The 21,101-nt window shown below is 43.1% G+C and overlaps 2 protein-coding genes across 4 annotated transcripts in view; one reads left to right on the top strand and one right to left on the bottom strand.

Moving 5' to 3' along the window:
* Positions 1 to 6,541, top strand: part of TRIM67 (tripartite motif containing 67) — a 34,025-nt gene extending 27,484 nt beyond the window's left edge. For all 3 annotated transcript variants that reach the window (XM_058801949.1, XM_058801947.1, XM_058801946.1), the window contains 2 exons: positions 5,286 to 5,448; positions 6,476 to 6,541. In XM_058801949.1, the coding sequence (XP_058657932.1) occupies positions 5,286 to 5,448; positions 6,476 to 6,541 (229 nt within the window). The remainder of the gene's footprint in view (positions 1 to 5,285; positions 5,449 to 6,475) is intronic.
* Positions 6,542 to 14,529: 7,988 nt separating this feature from the next.
* On the bottom strand, positions 14,530 to 21,085 carry C3H1orf131 (chromosome 3 C1orf131 homolog). Its single transcript, XM_058802540.1, has 7 exons — positions 21,023 to 21,085; positions 20,588 to 20,883; positions 18,465 to 18,521; positions 17,329 to 17,424; positions 16,549 to 16,635; positions 15,493 to 15,545; positions 14,530 to 14,864 (listed from the first exon to the last, which is right to left on the bottom strand). The coding sequence occupies exons 1-7, from the start codon at positions 21,081 to 21,083 to the stop codon at positions 14,735 to 14,737; spliced, it is 780 nt and encodes a 259-aa protein (XP_058658523.1). The 5' UTR covers positions 21,084 to 21,085; the 3' UTR covers positions 14,530 to 14,734.
* Between the last annotated feature and the right edge of the window lie 16 nt (positions 21,086 to 21,101).

The raw sequence follows: 21,101 nt of genomic DNA, 5'->3' as shown, positions 1-21,101 counted from the left end.
TTGATTCAATTCAGGGCGGAAGTAATGTTAAGCTGTATTAATTTTAATGCTCTGTGGAACAGCTTATGTTTTCTGGAAAAAAGCTGGCAACCATTCTGTGCACCACTGTCCCAGAAACCTATTTTATGGATTTGGTCCTCGGCATGCTCCTCCCGGCAAGCAGCACACAAGCTAAGCAAAAGCTTTTTTCTAGGAAGCACAAGCAATGGAAACACTTAGCGTTTCCAATCATCCTGCTTAATCAAGGGAACAAAGTGCTTTCTGTTGATGATAGTTTCCCAGTTTTTACCTGATAAAACACAAAAGGCATGTGCAAGGCATGGATAGACCCATGGAATATCTGTTCAAGGGAAGTACACTCGCAAAGGGCATGCAGTCTTATGAAATCACATGCGCTTCAATGAAATTAGGTCTAGGCATTATATTTTTAACTGTGACAGTCAACTAGGTCAGTTTTTTAACTCATTAGCTGTAATAGTCTTGTGGAAACAGTTATTGCTGCCTGTTTATTTTTCCCCACTGGACACGAGTGCATCTGTGTGACAGCACAGCATCACAATCCAAAGCAAATTCATTGTCAACTTTTAGCCTCTGGGATGTTGTTATGATGAAAGCTACACCTTAGTAATAGTTTCTTGTTTCCTAATCTTCATGAGAATAAATTAGGGTAATTAATAAGTGACTAGTTTCAAGGATAACCTGAGATAGAGCTAGAAAGACTAGTTTGTGTGACCTGTAACATTTTCTGTTCCTTTCACTCACAGCATGCAAAATTGGATCTAGCACGACTTCTGTAATGCTGGAAGGGGCATGAACAGGAGATTATAATGCATCCAGAAACAGAGGGGATCCTTTTGAGAACAGGCTGAGGAAATTGGTTGAGAAAATACTTCAGGGCAGAGATATAGGATTCGGAGGCACCTTTAAGTCTTGCTGTTCCCAGAAAGCTGAGCCTGGGAAAATCATGGAACAGATTCTTCCAGAAGCTGTGCTAAGGCACATGGAGGACAGGGAGGTAATTGAAGACAGTGAGCACGGCTTTACTAAGGGCAAGTCCTTTATGATGGAGTGACTACAGCAGTGGACAAGGGAAGAGCTATGGGCAACATCCATCTGCACTTCTGTAAGGCCCTTGATATGGTCCCCCACAAAATCCTTCTCTCCAAATTGGAGACACATGGATTTGATGGATGTCTGATGGATAAGGAATTGGTTGGATAGTCACATCCAGAGGGTAGTGGGCAGCAGCTACATGTTCAGATGGAGGCTGGTGACAAGTGACAAGTGACCCTCAGGGGTCCATACAGGGGCCAGCTCTGTTTATTGTCTTCATCAGTGTCATAGAGAGCGGGATCAAGTGCACCCTCAGCAAGGTCACCAAGCTGAGTGCTGTGGTTGGCACACCTGAGGGACAAGATGCCACCTAGAGGGACCTGGGCAAGTTCAAGAAGTGGGGCCATGGAAACCTCATGGGCTCCAACAAAGCAAAGTGCAGACCCTGCATGTGGGTCAGGGAAGGATGGAGCATGAAGGGATTGACAGCACCCCTGCCAAGAAGGGCTTGGGGATATTGAGAGGCTGATCATGGTCTGTCAGTGTGCACTTGCAGCCCAGAAGAACAACTGTGTCCTGGGCAAAAATTGTCAGAGGGATGGAACATCGCTCCTTTGAAGGAAGGCTGAGGGAGTGGGGATGCTCAGCCTGGAGAGGAGAAAGCTCCAGGGAGACCTGATTGTGGTCCTTCAGTACTTGGAGGGGGTTTATAAGAAAGATGGGGATGGTCTTTTTAGCAGGGCTTCTTGTTCTAGGACAAGGGGAGATAGTTTTGAACTGAAAGAAGATAAATTCAGACTAACTATAAGGAAGACACTTTTTTAAAATTAGGGTGGTGAAACACTAGAACTGGTTGCTCAGAGATGTTATGGATGCCCCATCCCTAAAAACATTCAAGGTCAGATTGGGTGAGCTTCTGAGCAGCTCGACCTAATTGAAGATGTCCCTGTTTTTTGGATGGGGACTAGATGACCTTTAAAGGTCCCCTCCAATCCAAACTGTTCTGAGAGGTGCTGGATGCCCATTAACAAGAGGCACTGACATTCAATGCCATAGATCTGTTCCTGGGCAAAGTTCCCAAGAGCAGGACTACCAGATGCTACAGGCAATACTCCAGCCACTACATGTCTATGGAAAGAAGGAGATGTAAATCTCCTTGAAATAAATATTTTATACTGAAAAACAACAGAAAGTTGAAATCTAGAGTATTTACATTTTAGTCTTTGAGGTCCCTTGCAATCAGGAGAGTCTCTTCAGATATTTTAAGAGCAGGTTTTTTCATCACACAAAAATGCTACAACTGAATGAAAAATGCTATAATTAGCAATAGATATCATAAAGTTTTTAAGATGCTGTAAAGCTAACACTTAAAGTATTGTAATGGAGAGTTAAATTAATTATTCTGTTTATTAAATTGTTCATAAATTGTTAATATTTATTTTTAAATAATAGTGAAACTACTCTTAATTCCTCAAGTCAGTTCATGCAATCATATTCTGCACATTGTCCAAGCTGTTACTGAAAGCCTCTTGGAATAACAGCCTCTACTGCCACAGGCAACTGCATTTTTCATGGTAGCCAAATTCCCCTTTCTGTACTCTGACCTTCCAGGCTTCTGCACAGCACTTCTGCCCCAGGACTTAGTGTTGCACACAGAAATCAAAATGTTCAAATGATTTACTTGAAAAAATGAAACAGTGTTGCCTATCTCCAGAACTGGATTGTCCTTTAATAAATACTAAGTATTTATTAAGGGAGCATTGCAACAAAAAAGTTGTATTTTCCTTTTACATGAAAGGTTATTGGGGTTGTGTGGTATAAGTGTCATTAAGTAGTTTAAAAATGCATTGCAGCAAAGGAGCAGGTTTTTTACGTGGTGCCACAGAGGTGTACCAGGAGGGAGCAACATCACTTTGAGTCTCTTGAGCTATTTGGCTTTTTTACCACAACAAAAGCATTTATTAGAAAAATTATCCTGTAATGCTGTCTAAATGGTGCACATAAGAGTGAGGAAATGTATAGCAGAAGTTTTCTCATAAAACAGACTCCCCCAGCTCTCCTCCTAGAGAAAGGAACCAGGAAAACTTCAAAAAGTGTTTCAAATAGTTCAAAAAGTGCTAGAGTCCTCAAAGTACTATTCCCAGGGAAGCATGGGATGCAGAGTAAGAGCAGCTGTTCAGCCCCAGCAGAAGTCCAGCCTCCCTTGTAGCAATGTGGTGAAGAGCTCCTGCCTGCCTCTGTCCTCCCTAAATCCTGCCAGAGCCACTTTCTCACTGTGGGGAGGTGATGGAGTAGGAATGGGACAATCCACCTGCTGAATTCCTGCAGAACTTGGGGCAGGAATAAAGGGAGAAGGTTCCCATCCTTGTGCTCTGCCACCCCTGTGGCTTGTGCAGGGGCCTCAGCTGGGTCCTGCCCTTGCCTGGCTGGAATCTGCAGGCAGAATCTGTCACCTCCTCAGTGGGGCTGTCCCCGGGGGCTGCAGAGGGGTCACTCAATGTCACTGTGCAGCACACACCTAATCAGCCCACGAGAAACAAATTAGCTTGTCATATAGGAAAGAACATCATAATCTCAAAAAAAAAAAAATGAAGTTGCTGGTTCTGTTTCCCTAAGAGAATCTATGTCGTTTAAAAGGATGCAATAAAATCCATTTTAAACAGGATCTAAAATATGGTGTCCTACGTGCAAAGCTGTTCCTAAACAGAGAAAAAAAATGTAATCTACTTGTAAATAGCTCCAAATCATAGTACTGTTGCTTCCCACAATCTCATAGTTTTATGATTGAGGGCTTTTAATAAAAACAGTCTATATAGTGAGATACTCGTGGTAGGTAAGCATCTTAAGTTTTGATGTAAAATAATTTATTTTGTGGTTTTGGAGAGGGGCTCAGCGAAAAACCTATTAACGCCTTTAGGACCAGAAATCAAATCAAAGGCATCTGAGAACAGTGAATTTCCACATCTAAAACCTCTCAGAGTCAATCCACGATTCTTAGCTATACTATTATTGTTTGAAGACCTTTAAATGGAGAAGTCAGAACAGTTTTCTGTAATCTGCTTTCAGATGAAGTGCCACGTGCCGCATTTAGTCTAAAGGAAAACAGTTTGTGACACCTAGTGGACAAGAGGAAAATTTCTTACCTGTGCTACATTCTTCCTAATCATATTCCAGTCCCCCCCTCCTTTTTAATTTTTTTTATGTTTTGCCTACCTATTGTGATAAATTTTACGATAAAATACCGTTAATCTTGTGAATGTTGTATGCCTGAGGGGAGTGCATGGGACACAAGACAGCTGCTTCCTTTCCTACTGCAAATTATTTGAAATTTGTTTTACCCTGGACAAATAGTGTCAGGCTGTAAATCCATTGCAGAGCCCCATGATATCAGCAGAATGGCAGTGCCTGTGGCCAATCTGCCTATCTAGAGGGTATTTTTGCTCAGTGTCCTTTAAAGTAATACTGAGTTTGACTAACCCCCAAGTCGAAGTGCATTAATGTCAAATCGCTCAGGCGTGTAATGGCTGGCTGAGTGTGTCCTGGCAAGCTCTGACACTGCAGGAGCTCTCAGCAGCTGCTCCTGACACAACCAATTAGCACTGGTATTAGTAACTGGGCCTGCACACTCGAGACAGCTCCCACTCCTTTAGCTGAGCACCTTGCCAATCAGAAGCTACACTTAGGCCTAACCAGTCCCCGCTTCCCTTCCTCCCCAAACCACTGTCTGTTGTACCTGCGCTCCTCCCTGGGCTCTGGGAGTCTGGGTTCCCTTAGAGCATGCCAAGGTGAGCAGTTGAACTTAAAGTCTCTCTCTGGAGCTGTTAGCAGGCACATTGATTAGAAATGAACACCTAGCAAAACAGCTTCCTGATTTTTCATTTCCTGCCATGCATCACTTCACTGTAACAGGGATACTCAGAGGTGATGTGTCTCCAGGACTCCCCTGGCTCACCTCCCAGTTTGTCATTAGCTGTTAGCTCTGGACCCCATTTTCACCTCTTAAATTACAGTTGCAGGAGAAGGGGATCTATTTCTGTTTAGGATCCCTTCATTAAGCTCCCATGGATGTGCCATGTATGCTTCAGATAAAGGTGTGGATCAGTCATCACCAAATGCCTCAGGGATAATCATTTCCCTGTGCTGCTCCATGCTCCCTTGGTAAGGCGGGCTTGTCCTTAGAGAGCAGCACAGTGTGCTCTGCCTTCACCAACAATGTGCCCTTTGTATCTTAGGACTGAAGGAGGAGTTTCTAAAGGTGCCACTGTTGGTGTGCTGCTGGATCTGAACAAGCACAACCTGACCTTTTACATCAATGGGCAGCAGCAGGGGCCTCCAGCGTTTGAAAACATCGAGGGCGTCTTCATGCCTGCACTGAGCCTCAATCGAAATGTCCAGGTAAATCTGCAGTCCAGCCACACCTGCCCTTTCCAACTAAAGGGGCTGATAGTATCATCTGTGGGTAGTCAGTACAGACAGGGGCTCTTTTCCATCTCAGGCTTACATCTAGGCTACTCACACTCTTTGGACCACATTTGACTTTCTGCCTTGCCTGACCAATGTGAAGAGTAATGTTGTAAAACAAGTGAAAGTACCTGCATGCACTAACTCCTGCTCTGATTTTCCTGTGATGCTCCACTTGGAAATCAGTGTCTCTAAAGTTCTCCCCTGCCAGTTTGACTAAAAACCATCTTAAGTCCTCCTAGATCTCATGTTTGGAGATAATTAACATTGGCAAATGACTGAAGTGTGAACAGCACAGTGGTAAGGAGAGCAAAGACAACATAAGTCAGAGAATTGGCACAACAGAGCATATCAGTCAGCACATCATTCTTGCGCTCTGTGTACAAGAGGTTTTCCTCTTGGAGAAACTGTCTATAACAATAATGCATTTTTACTTCAAGACCACTGCTTATGGCTAGAAACCAGGTGTGGTATGAGAGAGAACCTGGGGAAACACCCAGGAGCCTGAGGACTGAGGGAGGTCAGCTTAGGTCAGGCAGGACCAGGACAGCCAGAGTGGAACACTCATCATGTCCATGGGCTCCACTGCGTGACCTCAGTCCTGAAGCACTTGGGATCCCTCATGCAGGCATCCCATCAACCTTCTACCTACCTACCTACCTACCTACCTACCTACCTACCTACCTACCTTCCTACCTTCTGGATACCTACAACTGGTGGCTAGATTTGGGAAAAGATACAGACACCTGGCTTCTCGGTCCCAAAGTATTCAGGAGGGAAGGAGGAAGGAAACTTGTTCGTTTCTAAGACTAGATATCATCTCCATTAATAGTCTTGATTTAAACTTGGACTTGCAGTCCTGCAGACCTTTCCATGTCATTTGCCTGCACTTTGCCTTCACAGATGCTCTTTGCTGAGGATGTCTCAGTTTTGAATCTAATGTTATTTCTTCTTTGTGCAGGTGACCCTGCACACAGGACTGGAGGTCCCACAATCTGTAAAACAGCCCAAGCTGCCCAACAACTAATGAAGCCCCATCTGACACTGTGCTGGATTCTGCAAGCTTTCTCAGTGTGTTTTGGCACTTTTCAGTAAGTCAGTAAAAAAGCATCCTCTTCCCTGACTTCAAACACTGTGCAGCATGCTGCTCACCGAGTAATCGGCTGGTTAGAGCTAGGCCACTCCATTTTCAATTTAACAGCCATAACAAGCACATCCACTGGACTGGCACTCAACTGCAGATGGGTACCTGAACATATCTACTCTGCATTGCATACATATGTACACTCATGTGCACACACACACACAAACACGTCTGTAAAGCAAAAGGTTAAATGAGTGCATTTTCTCTCTCATGGCTGGATTTGTGCTTAAATGTTAGGGATGCTGGAAAAAATGGGTGAGGTTGAAGGACAGTGGATGTTGGAGCAGTTTACCAGTAGATGAACTGGATTCCCTTGCCACCTGAAGTCCTTAAATAAAGAAAGCATATGTTTTGACAGCTGAAGTGGAGGTTATATGCTCCAGAATTCCTGGTTGTCAATTCCTTTCAGGGGCTCAAATGATCATGGATTATTCCTTCTGGCTCTAGACTGCAGTAAGTTATAGGATAATGTCCCCTTAGAATTCAGTGGCAGAACTTATCTGCAATGAGAACAAGATTGGTTCCCAAATGCTGCCATGAAATAGCTGGGTTCATTTTAGCTAACACCATGATACATGCAGAATTCAGGTACAAAAAGTTGAAAGAAAAACATCGTTGATGCATTTTAGTGTTTGTTATTTAGGCATGACTATGGAGACACTTACAGAAGATCTGGTTGTGATTATCAACAACTCTTAAAAAACAGTGCATGGGAGATTCCTTTGAACTGAAATAAGATTTATTTAAATATGGCACATGCAAAGTCTCCCACATTGAGAAATTATGCTTTCCAGCCTTGATCCTAATAAAACCTGTGCAGCTGTAGTTCCAATGTAGCTTTGAGATCTGAAGCCTTAATTTTCTAGTAGATTACTGTGAGCTAATTAAAGTCTTGATCCTAATGAAACACTTGAGAGAGATTAATAGCAGTAATGCAAAACCCATCCCTAAGAATTTTTCTGGATTGGGACATAAATCTTTTGCAAGACTTGACCTGTGCCTGGCATGTCCCACAAAAACAAGCAGCCATTTCAGGTGCTGCCCGTGACAACTGGAGTCTGACTGACAGTGATCTTTTCTCACAGCCATGGCACTGTCACCTGCATGCAGTTGTCAGAAAACCAAGCACTGGTTTGCCTGTGTGCTTCGTTTCCTCTGAACCCAGTTAACATGTGCAAGTGTGTGTGTGTGTGTGTATAGTGGCAATGCGTGAGGACGAGATGCAGCAGGCTTGGTGAGCCCATGACATCTTGGACTCTTGTCACTCTCACCCTACAGAAATGTGGTGCTATCAAACAAGAAGAGCATAAACTTTCAAATCCTATCAATGTACTATTTCCTTTTTTAAAATCCTGCTGCTTATACAAATTTTCCTCTTCAAGCATAAGTATACGCACACACATATTATCAGGCATGTACTTATTAAACCTGAAAACAAATATTCCAACCAAAATCCAGCTTACTGCCTTGCATTAAAGCACAGCCACAGGACAAACAGCTCAGGCCTGCCTTCAGGCATCCTGCCAGCCCCCAGATATCCTGCTGCAGGCCCCCTTCTTCTCTCTGTCTGGAGCACATCACTCAGGTAGTGCTGAGTGATGGCAAGGCTTCCCTGTGGCAAACAGCCAGAATCTCCCGTGGATCATCCCACCTCACAGCCATTGTGGGAAGGGAAAGGCAGCCCAGAACAGAGCTGGGCTATTGCACAGACACAAAGCAGTCTGCCATCCTGCTGCCTGTAGCCAACCAAGCATCCTGTAGCCCACCTCTCCTGCAGGACAGCAACGCACCTTCAGCAACGTCGAGACTGAAACAGGAAATAAAACCAACAATGGAAAAATAATGACATATGCTTTTAAGTGAGGAAGCAACAGCACTTCCTTTAAAGTCTGGAACGGATTGTATTAGTAAACTTGTAGACAATGGAATAACTGTGCTATGCTTATCTTGGTTTTGTAAAGAATATCAGAGACCAACTGTGTTATAATCTTCGGTTTCATTCAATACCATACGAACTCATGCAAGATTTTCTAATTAGCAGGTCTGTTTTCACCTACCTCAGCTAGAACGCTACCAGACCCCAAATTTCCTCTTGAGTGTACTCTTCAATGAACCTAACAGTTGTAATCATAGCATTGGCTTTGAGTATTGCCAGTTGGAGTAGTGTATGGGAATATTGTACATAAATTGCACATAGTTTTTATATGGGGAAACATCCTGTGATAATTTTAATATGGAAGGCACTCCACTTTCACTTGTATTCAAAAAGACAGGGCATTGTTTCTTCTGAGACAGAACCTTTGTCTTTACTCCCAACTTCTGTAAAGGAAACTCAAATGAATTTACATCTTTCCAATCTTCAACCATTGCCAGATGTTTAAAATTAATTCTGAATGGGTTTTAGAAGTGTTTGCAGTACTCAGTTTTCGTTTTCATAGTTGCTTTGGTGTTGGTTCCTGGTGTATTATATCTTGGGGAGAACAATTGAGTGACATGTTGTTGATTTCTAATGAATATATGGACAGTAGGTAGGAACAGTGAGTAGAGAAGCTCAGTTTTTACCCTCTATGCATTCCAACATTCACAAAAGTAGGGTAGCTACCATTATAGTCTCCTTTTAACCTAGCAGAAATGCAAATAAGTTAAAAGGAATACAGTTAGAAGTAGGCTACCTGCATTAGTAAGACTACTTTACCTTAGGTAAAGAACTAAAAGCATTTGCATGTGTTGGTTGTGTACACAATCAAGGACTCACATTTGGCATGGCCTGTAGCAATAAACCTGTTATCCTCATAGAGTGCACTCCTGTGACTTCAGCTGGATGCATTTTCCTAGTTTGAGTAACAGAAATAATGCTTAAGTAGTTAAAATTACTCTAGGAAACTAACAACTCACACATTAATATTTATGCAGAGCTTGCAGGGGCCATCTGAACAGCAGCAGGGAGAGGTGGGGCACTCCCATTGCTCTGCTCAGGCTGGAGGTAGTTTCCTTCTCTGCAGGCATCTTCCCCAAGGTCCCTCTCATTACAAACCCAGCAGTTTGCACATTCTTCATCTATATTATCTCTTATGCCAGTTTTTGTTTCCTCCAAATCCTTTCTTTGGGAGGGAGCCAGCATTTAGTCCTTGTAGAAACTGCATTGCTGATTGTTCAGGGAGAACCCAGAGCACAGAAGACTGGAATAGATACCCAAAGGGACCACTTTGTGTGCTCTTCTTCCTTTTGTTCCCTCAGAGTATTTCTGCAGCTCTCTGGGGCTCCAAGCTCACCCAAAGAAAGCTGCCTGTCATGGGACTCTTCAGCTCCTGGAGGCCGGGTTGCTTCTTATAAGCAGGAGAGCAAAGCCTCTTGCACTGGGATAAATCCCATCCACTATGGTACAGAGCCTACATCAGGTAGCTGTAAATTGACTTAACATTTAAAAAAACCCCAAAGCACAAACAGGCCCTGCCCTTATTAACAAAAGAAAGCTTGACTTCTGCACATACCAGTATGGAACCTCTGAACAGCTGCAAAGTAAATACCGCAGTTGAACTTCCTGTCCTGCAGAGCAACAAAGGACTCTCAGTTTTCACCTACCCCTGGGAGCCCCAACCTTAGCCCTTTGTAAACCTTCTTCTTGGCTCCTTCCTCTGCCAATTTCTATTAAGTTCAGGAGCACTGTCAGACTTCCCAAGGCATGCAATGCTATACAAATTCCACTTCCTCCTTTTCCCTCATCAACTTGAAAAGAGCTCACAAGATCTCTTAGTAAGACTTAATGTCAATATAAGCACACGTGTAGCTGACAATCCCTTGCTCCTTCTGCTGTGGAAAGGTACGTGCTGTAAAATAAATCGCAGTGAGGACAGTAATATACTGTGATGTATTACAAATTTGGAAAGTAATTTGACTTCTAAAAACATAGAAAAGATGGGCAAACAGCACTGTCACCTCCTATACTTGCCTATGCACTTAAGATACACAGAGGAACATATATTGGACTGAACAAAATAAATAAAATAAGCACGAGCTTACATTTATCAGAGTTTAAGAGGAAAAAGTATTAAATGTAATTTATTATATGCATAATGTTCCATCATGTTGTAAATAATGCCATGATAGTGTATTGCTGTAGTTTGTTCTTGGCTGGTGATAGAGTTCTGTGGTAGTGCTGTGTAAGTTGTTTTTTATTTTATTTTTTTCCCTCGAAGCACAGTTAGTAAAGATGACAGAGACCACCCCACACTCTGGTTTCCCAGTTGTTCTAGAGCAAGAAGAAATGTGAGACGCAGCTTGTTTTGTTGTTGTTGTTTACTTACATGACAATATTTCTTAAGGTAAGAGAGATGAGATTAAGGCCAAGCTGCCACCACCACTGTATGAAAACCACTGTGTTTGCAACTGCCAACAAGAGGTAGTGCATTTATGGACCACAATTCACATCATCTGTCCCTGTGAAAAGGGACACAAAATTCCACAACCTGGGAACAGCAGCTTTCTGGTGCCATCTGGTACATCCTTTGGTCACAAACAGAAAGATGAGGAAGGAGAGTTGTTAGACCTTATCTCAGGCTTTACTAGCTTTGCAGCATTCTGCTTTAAATAGCAAAACCAAGAATTCAATTTTGAACCAGGCAAGGTAATATGAAAACACCAAGCATCTTCGCCAGATCAACTTTGGAAGGGAGATTGCAGTTACAGATCAACCACATTGCAAATGTAAAGGGCACTTGTCACTGAAAATTACCAGATAAAGATGGAGAGTCCTTTTATTATTATTTTTTTTAGGGAAAAAAAGTGAGCTGCTTCTAGTTTTTACTGACAACATTTCTGGTGGTTCCTCTGCCCAGCTCTACTGAATGCTGCACACACACAGCCAGGTGGAGCAGCAGCCTGAAGCACAAATCCATCATTAATAGGACACACTTGGTCTTCTCAGGTGCAGAAAGAAGCCCATATGCAAACCCAAGAGACTAGATGTGTGGGGCTCCTGCATCATTGCACAATACGGGAGACACATGTGTGTTTCACTGACAGAGGCACTCAGCAGCATTTCCCCTTTGTTAAATGACCTTTTTGTTACCTGTGTCATTGCAAACAGTTCCAAGCAGAATTAATTAAAAAATTATTTTTATGCTAATTGGAGAATTTCTAACATTTTCTTGTGAAGTAGTAGATAGAAATATTCCTGGATCCTGATTGCATTCCTTTATCCTCCACCTCCCTTAAATGTTGTCAATAAAAACACTAACCTTCCTAGGTAGCATGGTGAGAAGACATTATGTGATGAATATTAAAAATAAATGCATGAGGTAAACCTGCTGTTATTTCTGATTGTTATATGAAGCATGAGTAACACTAATTTAAATGTTGGCAACTAAAAAACTGCAAAGGAAAAAGAAAACGGTGTTCAATTCCAGTTAAATGGAAGACAAGAAGTTGTTTCTAAGTTTTCTTAACTACAACATTTCTTTTCTTGACTATCATTTCCCATAGCTTATATGAATTTGGAGCTGGTGAAATATACATCTCTGCTGTATGTGTCTGTCACCAGATCAAGAGGAAAATACAAATTTTTTATAATTTTGTACCTGTAGCAAATGTTTGTATTTTTTGAATTAGAAACAAACTGCTTTTTGTCTTTTGGTCCAACTAAAATTTTGTGTATTATTACTGTTATTACCCTTTTGGAAAACCTGACATGTAAGTTTATGCTGTTTTACAGTTTATAAATAAATTCTTATAACATTGCCAACAAATCCAGCATCAGTACCCTATTTATTTTTACAAATTATCATTATGTAGATGAGGCATTCATACAGTTTGCATGCCTATCTCCTACTGCTGATACTGCTTTGTTACTTACAGTCAAGAATAATCCAGTTTATGGAGAAAGCCAAGAGTGTCCTTCCTTGGAGCAACCATCTGTGCCTCAGCTTCAGATATACCCTGATTCAGTGGCCTGGAACACCTCTCTTTGTCAGCACTGCTCTGCTAGCTCTGGCTCATGTTGCTTACAGAACACCTCAAAACAACTTGGAGACATGATATGAAAAAGCAAAGCTATCTCCATGTAACAGAAGTCTTTCATAATGCATACACACATTAAGTGTGAAAGCGCAAAACTTCGAATAAACTTTTCGTTTTCCCCAAAAGCTTTCACATTCCACTCTTGACTTGGCATTTCAGTTTTCAACTTTTTAATTTAAGAACTGATTTTTTTCAACTTTTTACAGATCTTACAAGCTCAACTGCAAAAGTTACACTCCATTCTGACTAAGTTTCACTCCCAAGTAGCTTTTGGGAGCTGTCGAGGTAGAAAGTGAACATTTTAACTTACCAAAGCTGATGGAAAACATATGAAGTCCCACATTATATGCCAAGTGAGATGAACAAAACTTTATCACGAAGTGAGCAGTAAAAACTAAGCTCAAGGATTAACCATGAATTGTAAAATACAGGTTATCTTACAACATCCAAAGCAACAGCTGTTGCCTCAACAAGTCTTGATGCTCTGTACTAAATTCTTAGTGGTTACACCTTCACACGCCATTGTGATTTGACATTTCCCTAATGTCAAATAAGTCATTAAGTCTGTAACCAGACAGGAATCTTAATTCTAGTTTGAATCTGCAACCAATACTGAGTAAGAAATCAAATTATGCAATTAGGAAATGTGATAACAGCATTTAGCAACCAAACTCTGCACACCCCTTCTGTTCCTACATGGGTCCAGAAACACTCCCTTCTTTCTGCTTGCTCTCTGGCACTTGATCCCTCCAAGCCCTCTCCCTCCTCTTGGTGCTCTCAGTGCTGGCAGAGCAAAGGAAGGTGGAAGGTGTGGGGGAAGCCGTGTGCCAGAAAGCATCCCTGTCCACAGTGTGGCTCTCCCTATCCCAGAACACTTTCCCATCCTGGGAGGGGCAGCTCCAATGGTGCTGCAAGCTTGGCAAGACACAGACCTTGGGTCAAGGATCACCTTGCTCAGGCTCCCAGCCCACAGGGGTACCAGTACACCTAGATAAAGGTCCTGCTGTAAGGGCTGTTTTCCTTACCATGTACACATCCTTCACTGCCAGAGCTGCTCCAACAAGCTCCACATCTCCTTACAACACACAACAAATTCTGTCATCTAAGTTATCCTTATCTTTGTCTCCCCCTAAAATACTCAACTTTCATTTTGGAAGTGTTACCATTTCTAATGGTTGGACCTTAAAAGCAACCAAATAAAATATTTAGCTACAGAAAAGAATCAATGTTGTTCCAGAAACACCAGACTGGTGAAATCCACATAGCACCAAAAGGCAGTTTTGGTAAAGATTTCATAGAAAGGCCTTAAGAAGCATGGAATCAAATCAAACATGAGTTAACTGGAACAACCAGTAGCTTTTGAGTGTCCATACTCATTTGGCTCAGTCTTACATGGTTTTGTTTTTAAAAAGCAAACAACCAAGCCACCAAACCACTATTCCGAAGTGCTTATTTGGAGATCTCTACAGAGTTATACAAGATGAGTGTGTAATTCTTGCCTGGGACAAAACTTCAGAAAAGTATTATTTTCATTCCAAAGCAGGTAATTTTGACCATTAAGAGGTTTTGCTGGACAGAAAAATTATTGTGCAGTTCCACAAGCCACTAATAATCTATAAGGATACAGAAACAGATATATGTCCAATAAATGTTTGGAGAACACCTACTTTCAGTTCAGAGTGAGTAAGATATTGCTTTTTCCAAATTCCTTCCATATGAAAGATATAGTTATATTAATCTATTAATTTATGGATTAAATGAGTATTTTACTTACAGCCAATAAGCTGATTCTACCAAAAAAAAAAAAAAAGGACTTTTTTAGCACATATTGACTAATAAAAATAGCCTGTATAACCTTCTTAATAAGAACTCCAATCTTTATTTATAAAATAGTAAATTCTAATATCCATCCCAAGGCAGAATGGTACATAAAAATCCTGCAGTAACAAATAAGATTAAAAAATTAGGATATGGTGGACAGGCAAAAGGCCCAGAAGTCTGTGTTGCTAGCAACGTGAATTCTCTTATGCATATTGTCCATTTCACTCTGTATCATGAAGTTCATTTGCTAACTTTAGATGATTTAATTTTCTTTATGTCACGGCTTTGCAGAATCAAGGTCCCATTTCTAAATTTTCCAACTTGTCCTGCAGGCCAAATGCTAGGCACTGATTTCTTCCTCTTGGCCTTCCTGAAAGAGGGAGAGGAAAAACAAAAATTAAAATAAACAGCAGAAACACAGGTAAATGCTTAATATGGTGAAAAAGTCACCTATTTATGCAGAGTTTTTGGTATTATGGACTATCACACCATAGCATGTAAAAACTTCAGAACATTTTTCCTTCATAGACATGCAAAATTTACAGCACATTACAGCACAATTTATATTTTTAAATGCTTAGAAACACAAAGATTTTTGGATAGAGAAGGAAGACAGAGTACAGAGGAAATTGCAGCACTAGGATTAGGAAATGTCAGCTCACTTTCAAGCCCCTGTATACTGTAGCTTATGCTTTGCAGAAATCTCTTAGGGCAAATGCTCTGAGCAAGTGGTGTCTCAAGAGTCTGCACATAGGGATTTTCATCCCTCTGACCTCCAGCTGCAGTCTTAGGATGAGTTGGGGCAGAACTGACATACTCTCAAGTGAAGCTGTGGAACTGAAGCCTCTGGAACAGCTAGGCACAGAGCAGTGTCACCATTTTTTGAGGAGCTCAGCACCTGAAGAATTTTGTTGCACTGTGATGTGCATGATTTCTGGAGTAAGACTGCAATTACACAGGGGACATACACCGGGGAGACCATGTTAAAAACACCTCACCTCTCCTTCTGTTCTTTCTGCTTCTTCTTCTTAAGAGAATCACCTTTATGTTCCTGTTTTTAAAGACACATATTTTAATGAAAAAGGAACAGAGCATGCTGGTTAAACAATCACCTGCACAAAGAACATTCAGTAAATAGTCTTTACTTCGCAGAGCAGCAGGAACTTAAAGCAAGCTGGGAGACCTTCTGACAGAACAAGTGATGCAACACATTATGGAGCCACTGCCAGGGGTGCCCAGAGCCCTTCCTAATGCCTATGGAAAGCACAGCCCACTCATGACCAACGTGCTGTCCCTGCCACGTGCAAAGCAGTGGCTTCCTTCTGGGGCATGTGACAGATCCCAGGGTCAGAAATGGACTTGCTACCAGGCAGGTGAGTCCTGTCACCCAGCTGAGGGCAGCTGTCAAATAACAGGTTCAGCTGTGACTAGTCATGCCCTTTGAGCCACATGACAGAGCAGGAGAAGTAGGTCCCTGGGGAAGAGGGTGGCAGGAAACAGGCTGACAGAGCAATTACCAGCCCCACCAGCCTGCTCCCACCTACATGGGAAGGCTCCATAGGGAGGCAGAGAGTAGGCTTAGAGCCAGATGGGCTGTGCTAGAGGATGGATGCAACAGAGGCCTCACCCTTGCTTTAAATAATGAGTAGGATCCTAGATGGAATTGTGCTGATAAAAAAGCAGTTGAAGATCTGGCTCTCTATGGTCAGACAATATGCAACAAACTTTAATTGGAGACTATTCGGTTTCCTCTTAAGAGGAAAGGATGAAAAAAAAACCCACTGCTGATTTTGTGTCATCAGTCTATCAGCCTGGAAGGGTGAGGCAGTGAAACCAACCACAACACAAGCCTAACTCTGTGTCTTCATACTGCCCACAACCAGCTTTTACCAATGAGATTAATCCTGTAGGAGCCAGGAGCCCAATCCACAGGGAGCAGCAGGTGTCAAGCTCAGGCACTCCTCCTGCACCTGAGGTGTTATTATCTGTCAGGCTCTTTTAAAGAGGGCTGGCTCCTACACACTGCCTTCTTCTACAAAAAATTTCATACAAACCTTTTCCTTATCAGCATCTTTCACTGCTTTTTTCTCTTTCAGTTTCTCTTGGTAAGTCCTGTAGTTCATATGTGCCTTTTTGGCGGGCTGCAACAAAGATTGGGAGGGATACTGCTGATTAAATTTTCAAATAGGTTCAAAAATTATTCACACACTTGTACAGACAGCATTTTTCACACGGTGGTGGAAAAACATTAGAAATGCTTATTTCCTTTTGGGTGAGAGGATAGGACTTAAGAGACGTCAGGTAATCACAAATTGTTTCTTTCTTGCTGTGAGGACAGCAAGAGAGAGACAATTCTGTTCTGTTATCAGTCCTACAAGGTTTACATACCCACTCTGAGCAAAAAAACGCAACCCACTTCCTAAAAAAACACCTCAAACATTATTTTTTTGTTTTATACTAGTTATGATCAACTAAAAGCTTTTCTCCATATTTATCTGTCTGTGAGAATGAAGAATTAAAAAGTGAGCCTCGCTCTCTAACTATTTATTTTTGAATGGCCAGATTAAAGATCAGTAAATGTTGTTTTTCAGCCTGATCAGTCATATTTAATCTGTAATACTTTCCTGATAACACACCCATACTAATTTTCTAATCATCTACAGAAAATAGACAAGACAGAACAGATGATGTAAAAGTAAGGATGAAGTGGAAGAAGGGTCAGGGCAGGGGACTTTGTGTTTTAAAAGAGGAATACCAAAGCCCCTCATGTTCTTTACTGCTTTTCTGCATTGTAACAGCTGGGTGACCTGCACCACAAACCAAGGGACAATTACCTTGGCTCCCAGCATGATAGCACGCTCCTGTTCCCAAACACGTTGCTCCTGCTTCTTGTAGCCAGTGATTCCAAACTTGTGCACTTCCAGGCGAGCCTAGAACATTGCAGAAAATTGCAGGCATTTCATAATGTCCAACCTGTTGTAAAGCAATGCCTGGCAGAGTTCAATGAAGTCGTACTCCTGAGGAAATCCAGGCTAACACTGGAAATTGGTGTGCTATAAAGTAAAACTAACTGAGTTCAGAGCTATACTGCAGAGCAGTTAACCACTGTCCAAGTAATCTCTGGATGGTGAGGACTGTCAGGGGGACAATTTTCAATTCTCCTAATTTCACATAAAGTAACACAACTCATTTCTTCCATGTAAAACATGAGCACTTCATCACTGAGAAACATGGACAGGCAGATGGTGGTTTGACTACACACACAGGTAGAGTTAACACTACACAAGCATACCTTGGCAAAACCACTAATGAATCCATAATCTTTTTTAAATCTGTTGTTAAATCTCCACCCTCCTTAGCAGTACCCAGCTCCATGCAGAATCTCCAGAGAGAGACTCCACTGGATCATAACACATCCCTGAGCCTCAATTAGGCCCACAAAACAACATGCACAGATCTGTAAACAAACTGGTAGCTAAGGTGGCCAATACTAGCTATGTTCATGTCAAAACAGATGAGAATAAAAAGACAAATGGAAAAAGTAATTTGTTGTTTCAAAATCAGATGCAAATACAGTTTTTTTTCCTTCCCATATGAGATATCAGAGATTTAACACTGTAGGGCAGGAAGAATGTTAAACATTATGGGAATTCAAGCACCTTTACACATTCCCCTCAAATTCTCACTGGAAGATCAGAAAGAAAGGCCATGAAATTACATACCTCTCTCCACATGGAGCAGCTGACTGCTGCCAGCCTGTTCCTCCTTTGGTGTGGCATGTAGCCAGAATTACCTATTAGGAAATCCTCACCTACAAGAGAGATTTCCTATTAGGAAATCCTCACCCACAATCCTCACCTAGCCATTTCTGGAAAGGTTTCCCATCAGTCCCACTGTAGCTCTCCGAAGTATATGTGTACACATAACTGTACACTAAACTAGTGACATTCGTCTGATACTACTGACTTACCTTTTCAAAGTTAAATTCTTGTCTGAGTGCATTTTTCTCTTCATTCACTATTTGGGTCTATAAACAAAACAAAACAAAATATTTCAAATGAATATGACAAGTAACACCAGTTTAAATGCTGTCTTGGATAGCTTTCTGAAAAGAAGTGAAATGTAACGTCAGTTGTATGGAATAATACACAGGTTTCCAGCAGCATTTTCTTCTAGCTTTATTACCAGGTTCTGTTAAAATAGACAGTTTCAGTGGCATTTTTCTAGGTAAGTAAGAGAAAAACTGCCACATGTGAACTATGTATCACTCATATATCCATTTCCAAACCCATCCTGAACAGCTAACGTAGGATAGCTCATGAATTTTAGCTCACTGTCATTTTGTTTGAGACAGTGCACTGACAATAGTGCAAGTACTCACAGCTGGGGCAATATGTAGAACAAGCTTAATTCCTAACTGCATGGACATATATTAGTGTCCATATCCAGCTTCACTAATGCCAGAGAAACAGCTCCAAAAGGTGCACTGTGAGAAATGGCAGAACCCACTTAGCACAGGCTGAAGAAAGGACTGGCTCAAAATGAGCTCAGAGAAAAGTACACCTACTCCATGATTTACACAGACACCTTCCATCAGCAGTTCTCAGCTTGGAGGGGCACTCTCCAGGGAGAACATACTATCTCCTGGAAAGAAAAAGAGGCACAAAATCCCCAGGGGGAGAGAGAGTTCCATGCTTGCTTGTTACAGGAGCGTCCCACATGGGACTGTGGAGCAGGTACAAATTTCCCAGGATTGTCTTAGACCGTCTGCTTTCTGATTTCAGGGAGGATGTGCTGAACCACCTCTCTGAGTGGAAGCTCTGCCAACAAAATGCCATCTGTTCAAGATATTACCCTGTTCACCTTCCCTGTTTGCTCCCAAAGGTACAATCCGCTCAGAGGAAACAGGAGTACTACATAAGCATTACAGCTGAACTGAAATACATTTCATGCATTTCCTTTTCACCCTACAGGACCTCAGGGCACAATAAGTCACAGGTTCAGGCCCAAGGGTTACACCAGGGCTTCCCTCTGCATCCACCACAGCCAAACTCCTCTCAGTTCTGCAATTCCATATAGTATAGAATTGCAATTTCAACCACAAATACACCCGGTTATCTTCAGAGCATTTTGCTAACAAGCGTAACACCAGTATTTTCAGATAAAAAAACTCCAGTTACAAAAAACTTGAGAAAAATTTTAGAGGAAAACATGCTGGGAAAAGCACAGAAGTTTATGGATTCAAACAACTGCTGGAGTCTTTTGAAGTTCCCAATTCCAAGCAATCAAGACCCCAATATCAGTAAGTCTCTCTGAATTCAAGACAGCCATATGTTGGCCCATCAGAGCTTATTTTAGAATGGGCTTCTGATGTTATGGCCATAAAGACAACTCAAGGAAAACAACCAGAGAAGCTGTAAAATCTGGAGACCAATCAACCCCTCTGCTCAGCTTCCAGCCAAACCTATCCAGACCTCCCTGCTGAAGAAACTCAGCTACAATTTTTGGTAGTGAAAAGCAGTTTGGCGGCAGGAAACCAAACCAGAGGACTGATATCTAATGCTGTCATGCCATCCCCCATTGACTACCCAACACCAATCCTCCAAGAACAAGTGCTGCTGTGATGCCAGAGAAGAGAAGCAAGTCTTGGCACCTCGCATCCACAGCTACTGACAGGAACAGAACAGCACACAGAACTCCTGGGCACTGAAGTAGCCGTGAGGCTTATTAGCCTTCCATCTCTTTCACTTCTTGTTAACATCAGGCCTGTCAGCAAATCAACTTAGTTTGCTGAAGTGCGCCTATTTCAAACACAGGATTCTTATACAGAGATCAGAAATTGAAAAGATTGGTCTTCAAGTCCTGCCCCCTCCCCTGCTTCATCCTGCCTCCGTTTCCAGCAGCCCCACCGGGAATCAGCAGGACCAGATGCCATCGAGCTAAGGACGCGGATGGCCAAAGCATGCGGATTTCCAGGCAGCTGTACCACAAGAGGGACAAACCCAGGCACGGCAGGGGGCTGGAGCTCTCCCCGCCCCACCGTCGGGCAGGGCCGGCTCGGGGGCAGCGGGGACGGCGCCCGCCCGGCTCTACCTGTGCTGGGCCGGCGGGGGCTGCCGAGGGGCCGTGCCGCTCCTTCCTCTTCCTCCCGCGGAACACCACCACCTCCACGGCGGGCGGGCCGGCGGGGGCCGGCGGGGCAGGGCCGGCGGCGCTCAACTCGGCCCGCAGCTCCCCGAAGAAGCCGCGGGCGCCGCGCCGCCCGCCCGCCGCCGCCGGCTGCGGCTCCCGTCTCTCCTCTTGCTCCTCCTCTTCTTCCTCCACTGTCGGCGGCACAGCTCTCGCTTCGCCGTCCTCTGCAGCGCGCCGGCCACCACCGGGCTCCTCACCTGTGCCGAGCACATGCCGTGGGTCAGCTCCGCGCCGCCGCTCCGCTCCAGAGCGCCCATGCCCGGCCCCCTCCCCTCCCCGGCCCCCCGGGAGGACCGTGGGGCAGGCGCAGCGCCCGGCCCGGCCCCGCGCACCCACCCAGGTCGTAGAGGGCGCCGAGCACCGCCTCCAGCCGGTGGCGCGGCTCCCGCGGTCCCATGGCTGCCGCGGCGGGCGG

The sequence above is a fragment of the Ammospiza caudacuta genome, chromosome 3 (genome assembly GCF_027887145.1).
Source record: "Ammospiza caudacuta isolate bAmmCau1 chromosome 3, bAmmCau1.pri, whole genome shotgun sequence".
Lineage (NCBI taxonomy): Eukaryota > Metazoa > Chordata > Aves > Passeriformes > Passerellidae > Ammospiza > Ammospiza caudacuta.
The sequence above is the reverse complement of the archived record's forward strand: the minus strand, read 5'-3'. Positions and strand labels throughout refer to the sequence as shown.

Bases quoted from the DNA above. Each gene is read 5' to 3' on its own strand.
- C3H1orf131 (XM_058802540.1), bottom strand. From the start codon at position 21,083: ATGGGACCGCGGGAGCCGCGCCACCGGCTGGAGGCGGTGCTCGGCGCC. The intron at 16,636-17,328 runs GTAATTGTCCCT...TCTTTGTTGCAG, and splicing joins CTATCATGCTGGGAGCCAAG to CCCGCCAAAAAGGCACATAT. The intron at 14,865-15,492 runs GTGAGGTGTTTT...TCCCTCTTTCAG, and splicing joins CAGAAAGAACAGAAGGAGAG to GAAGGCCAAGAGGAAGAAAT.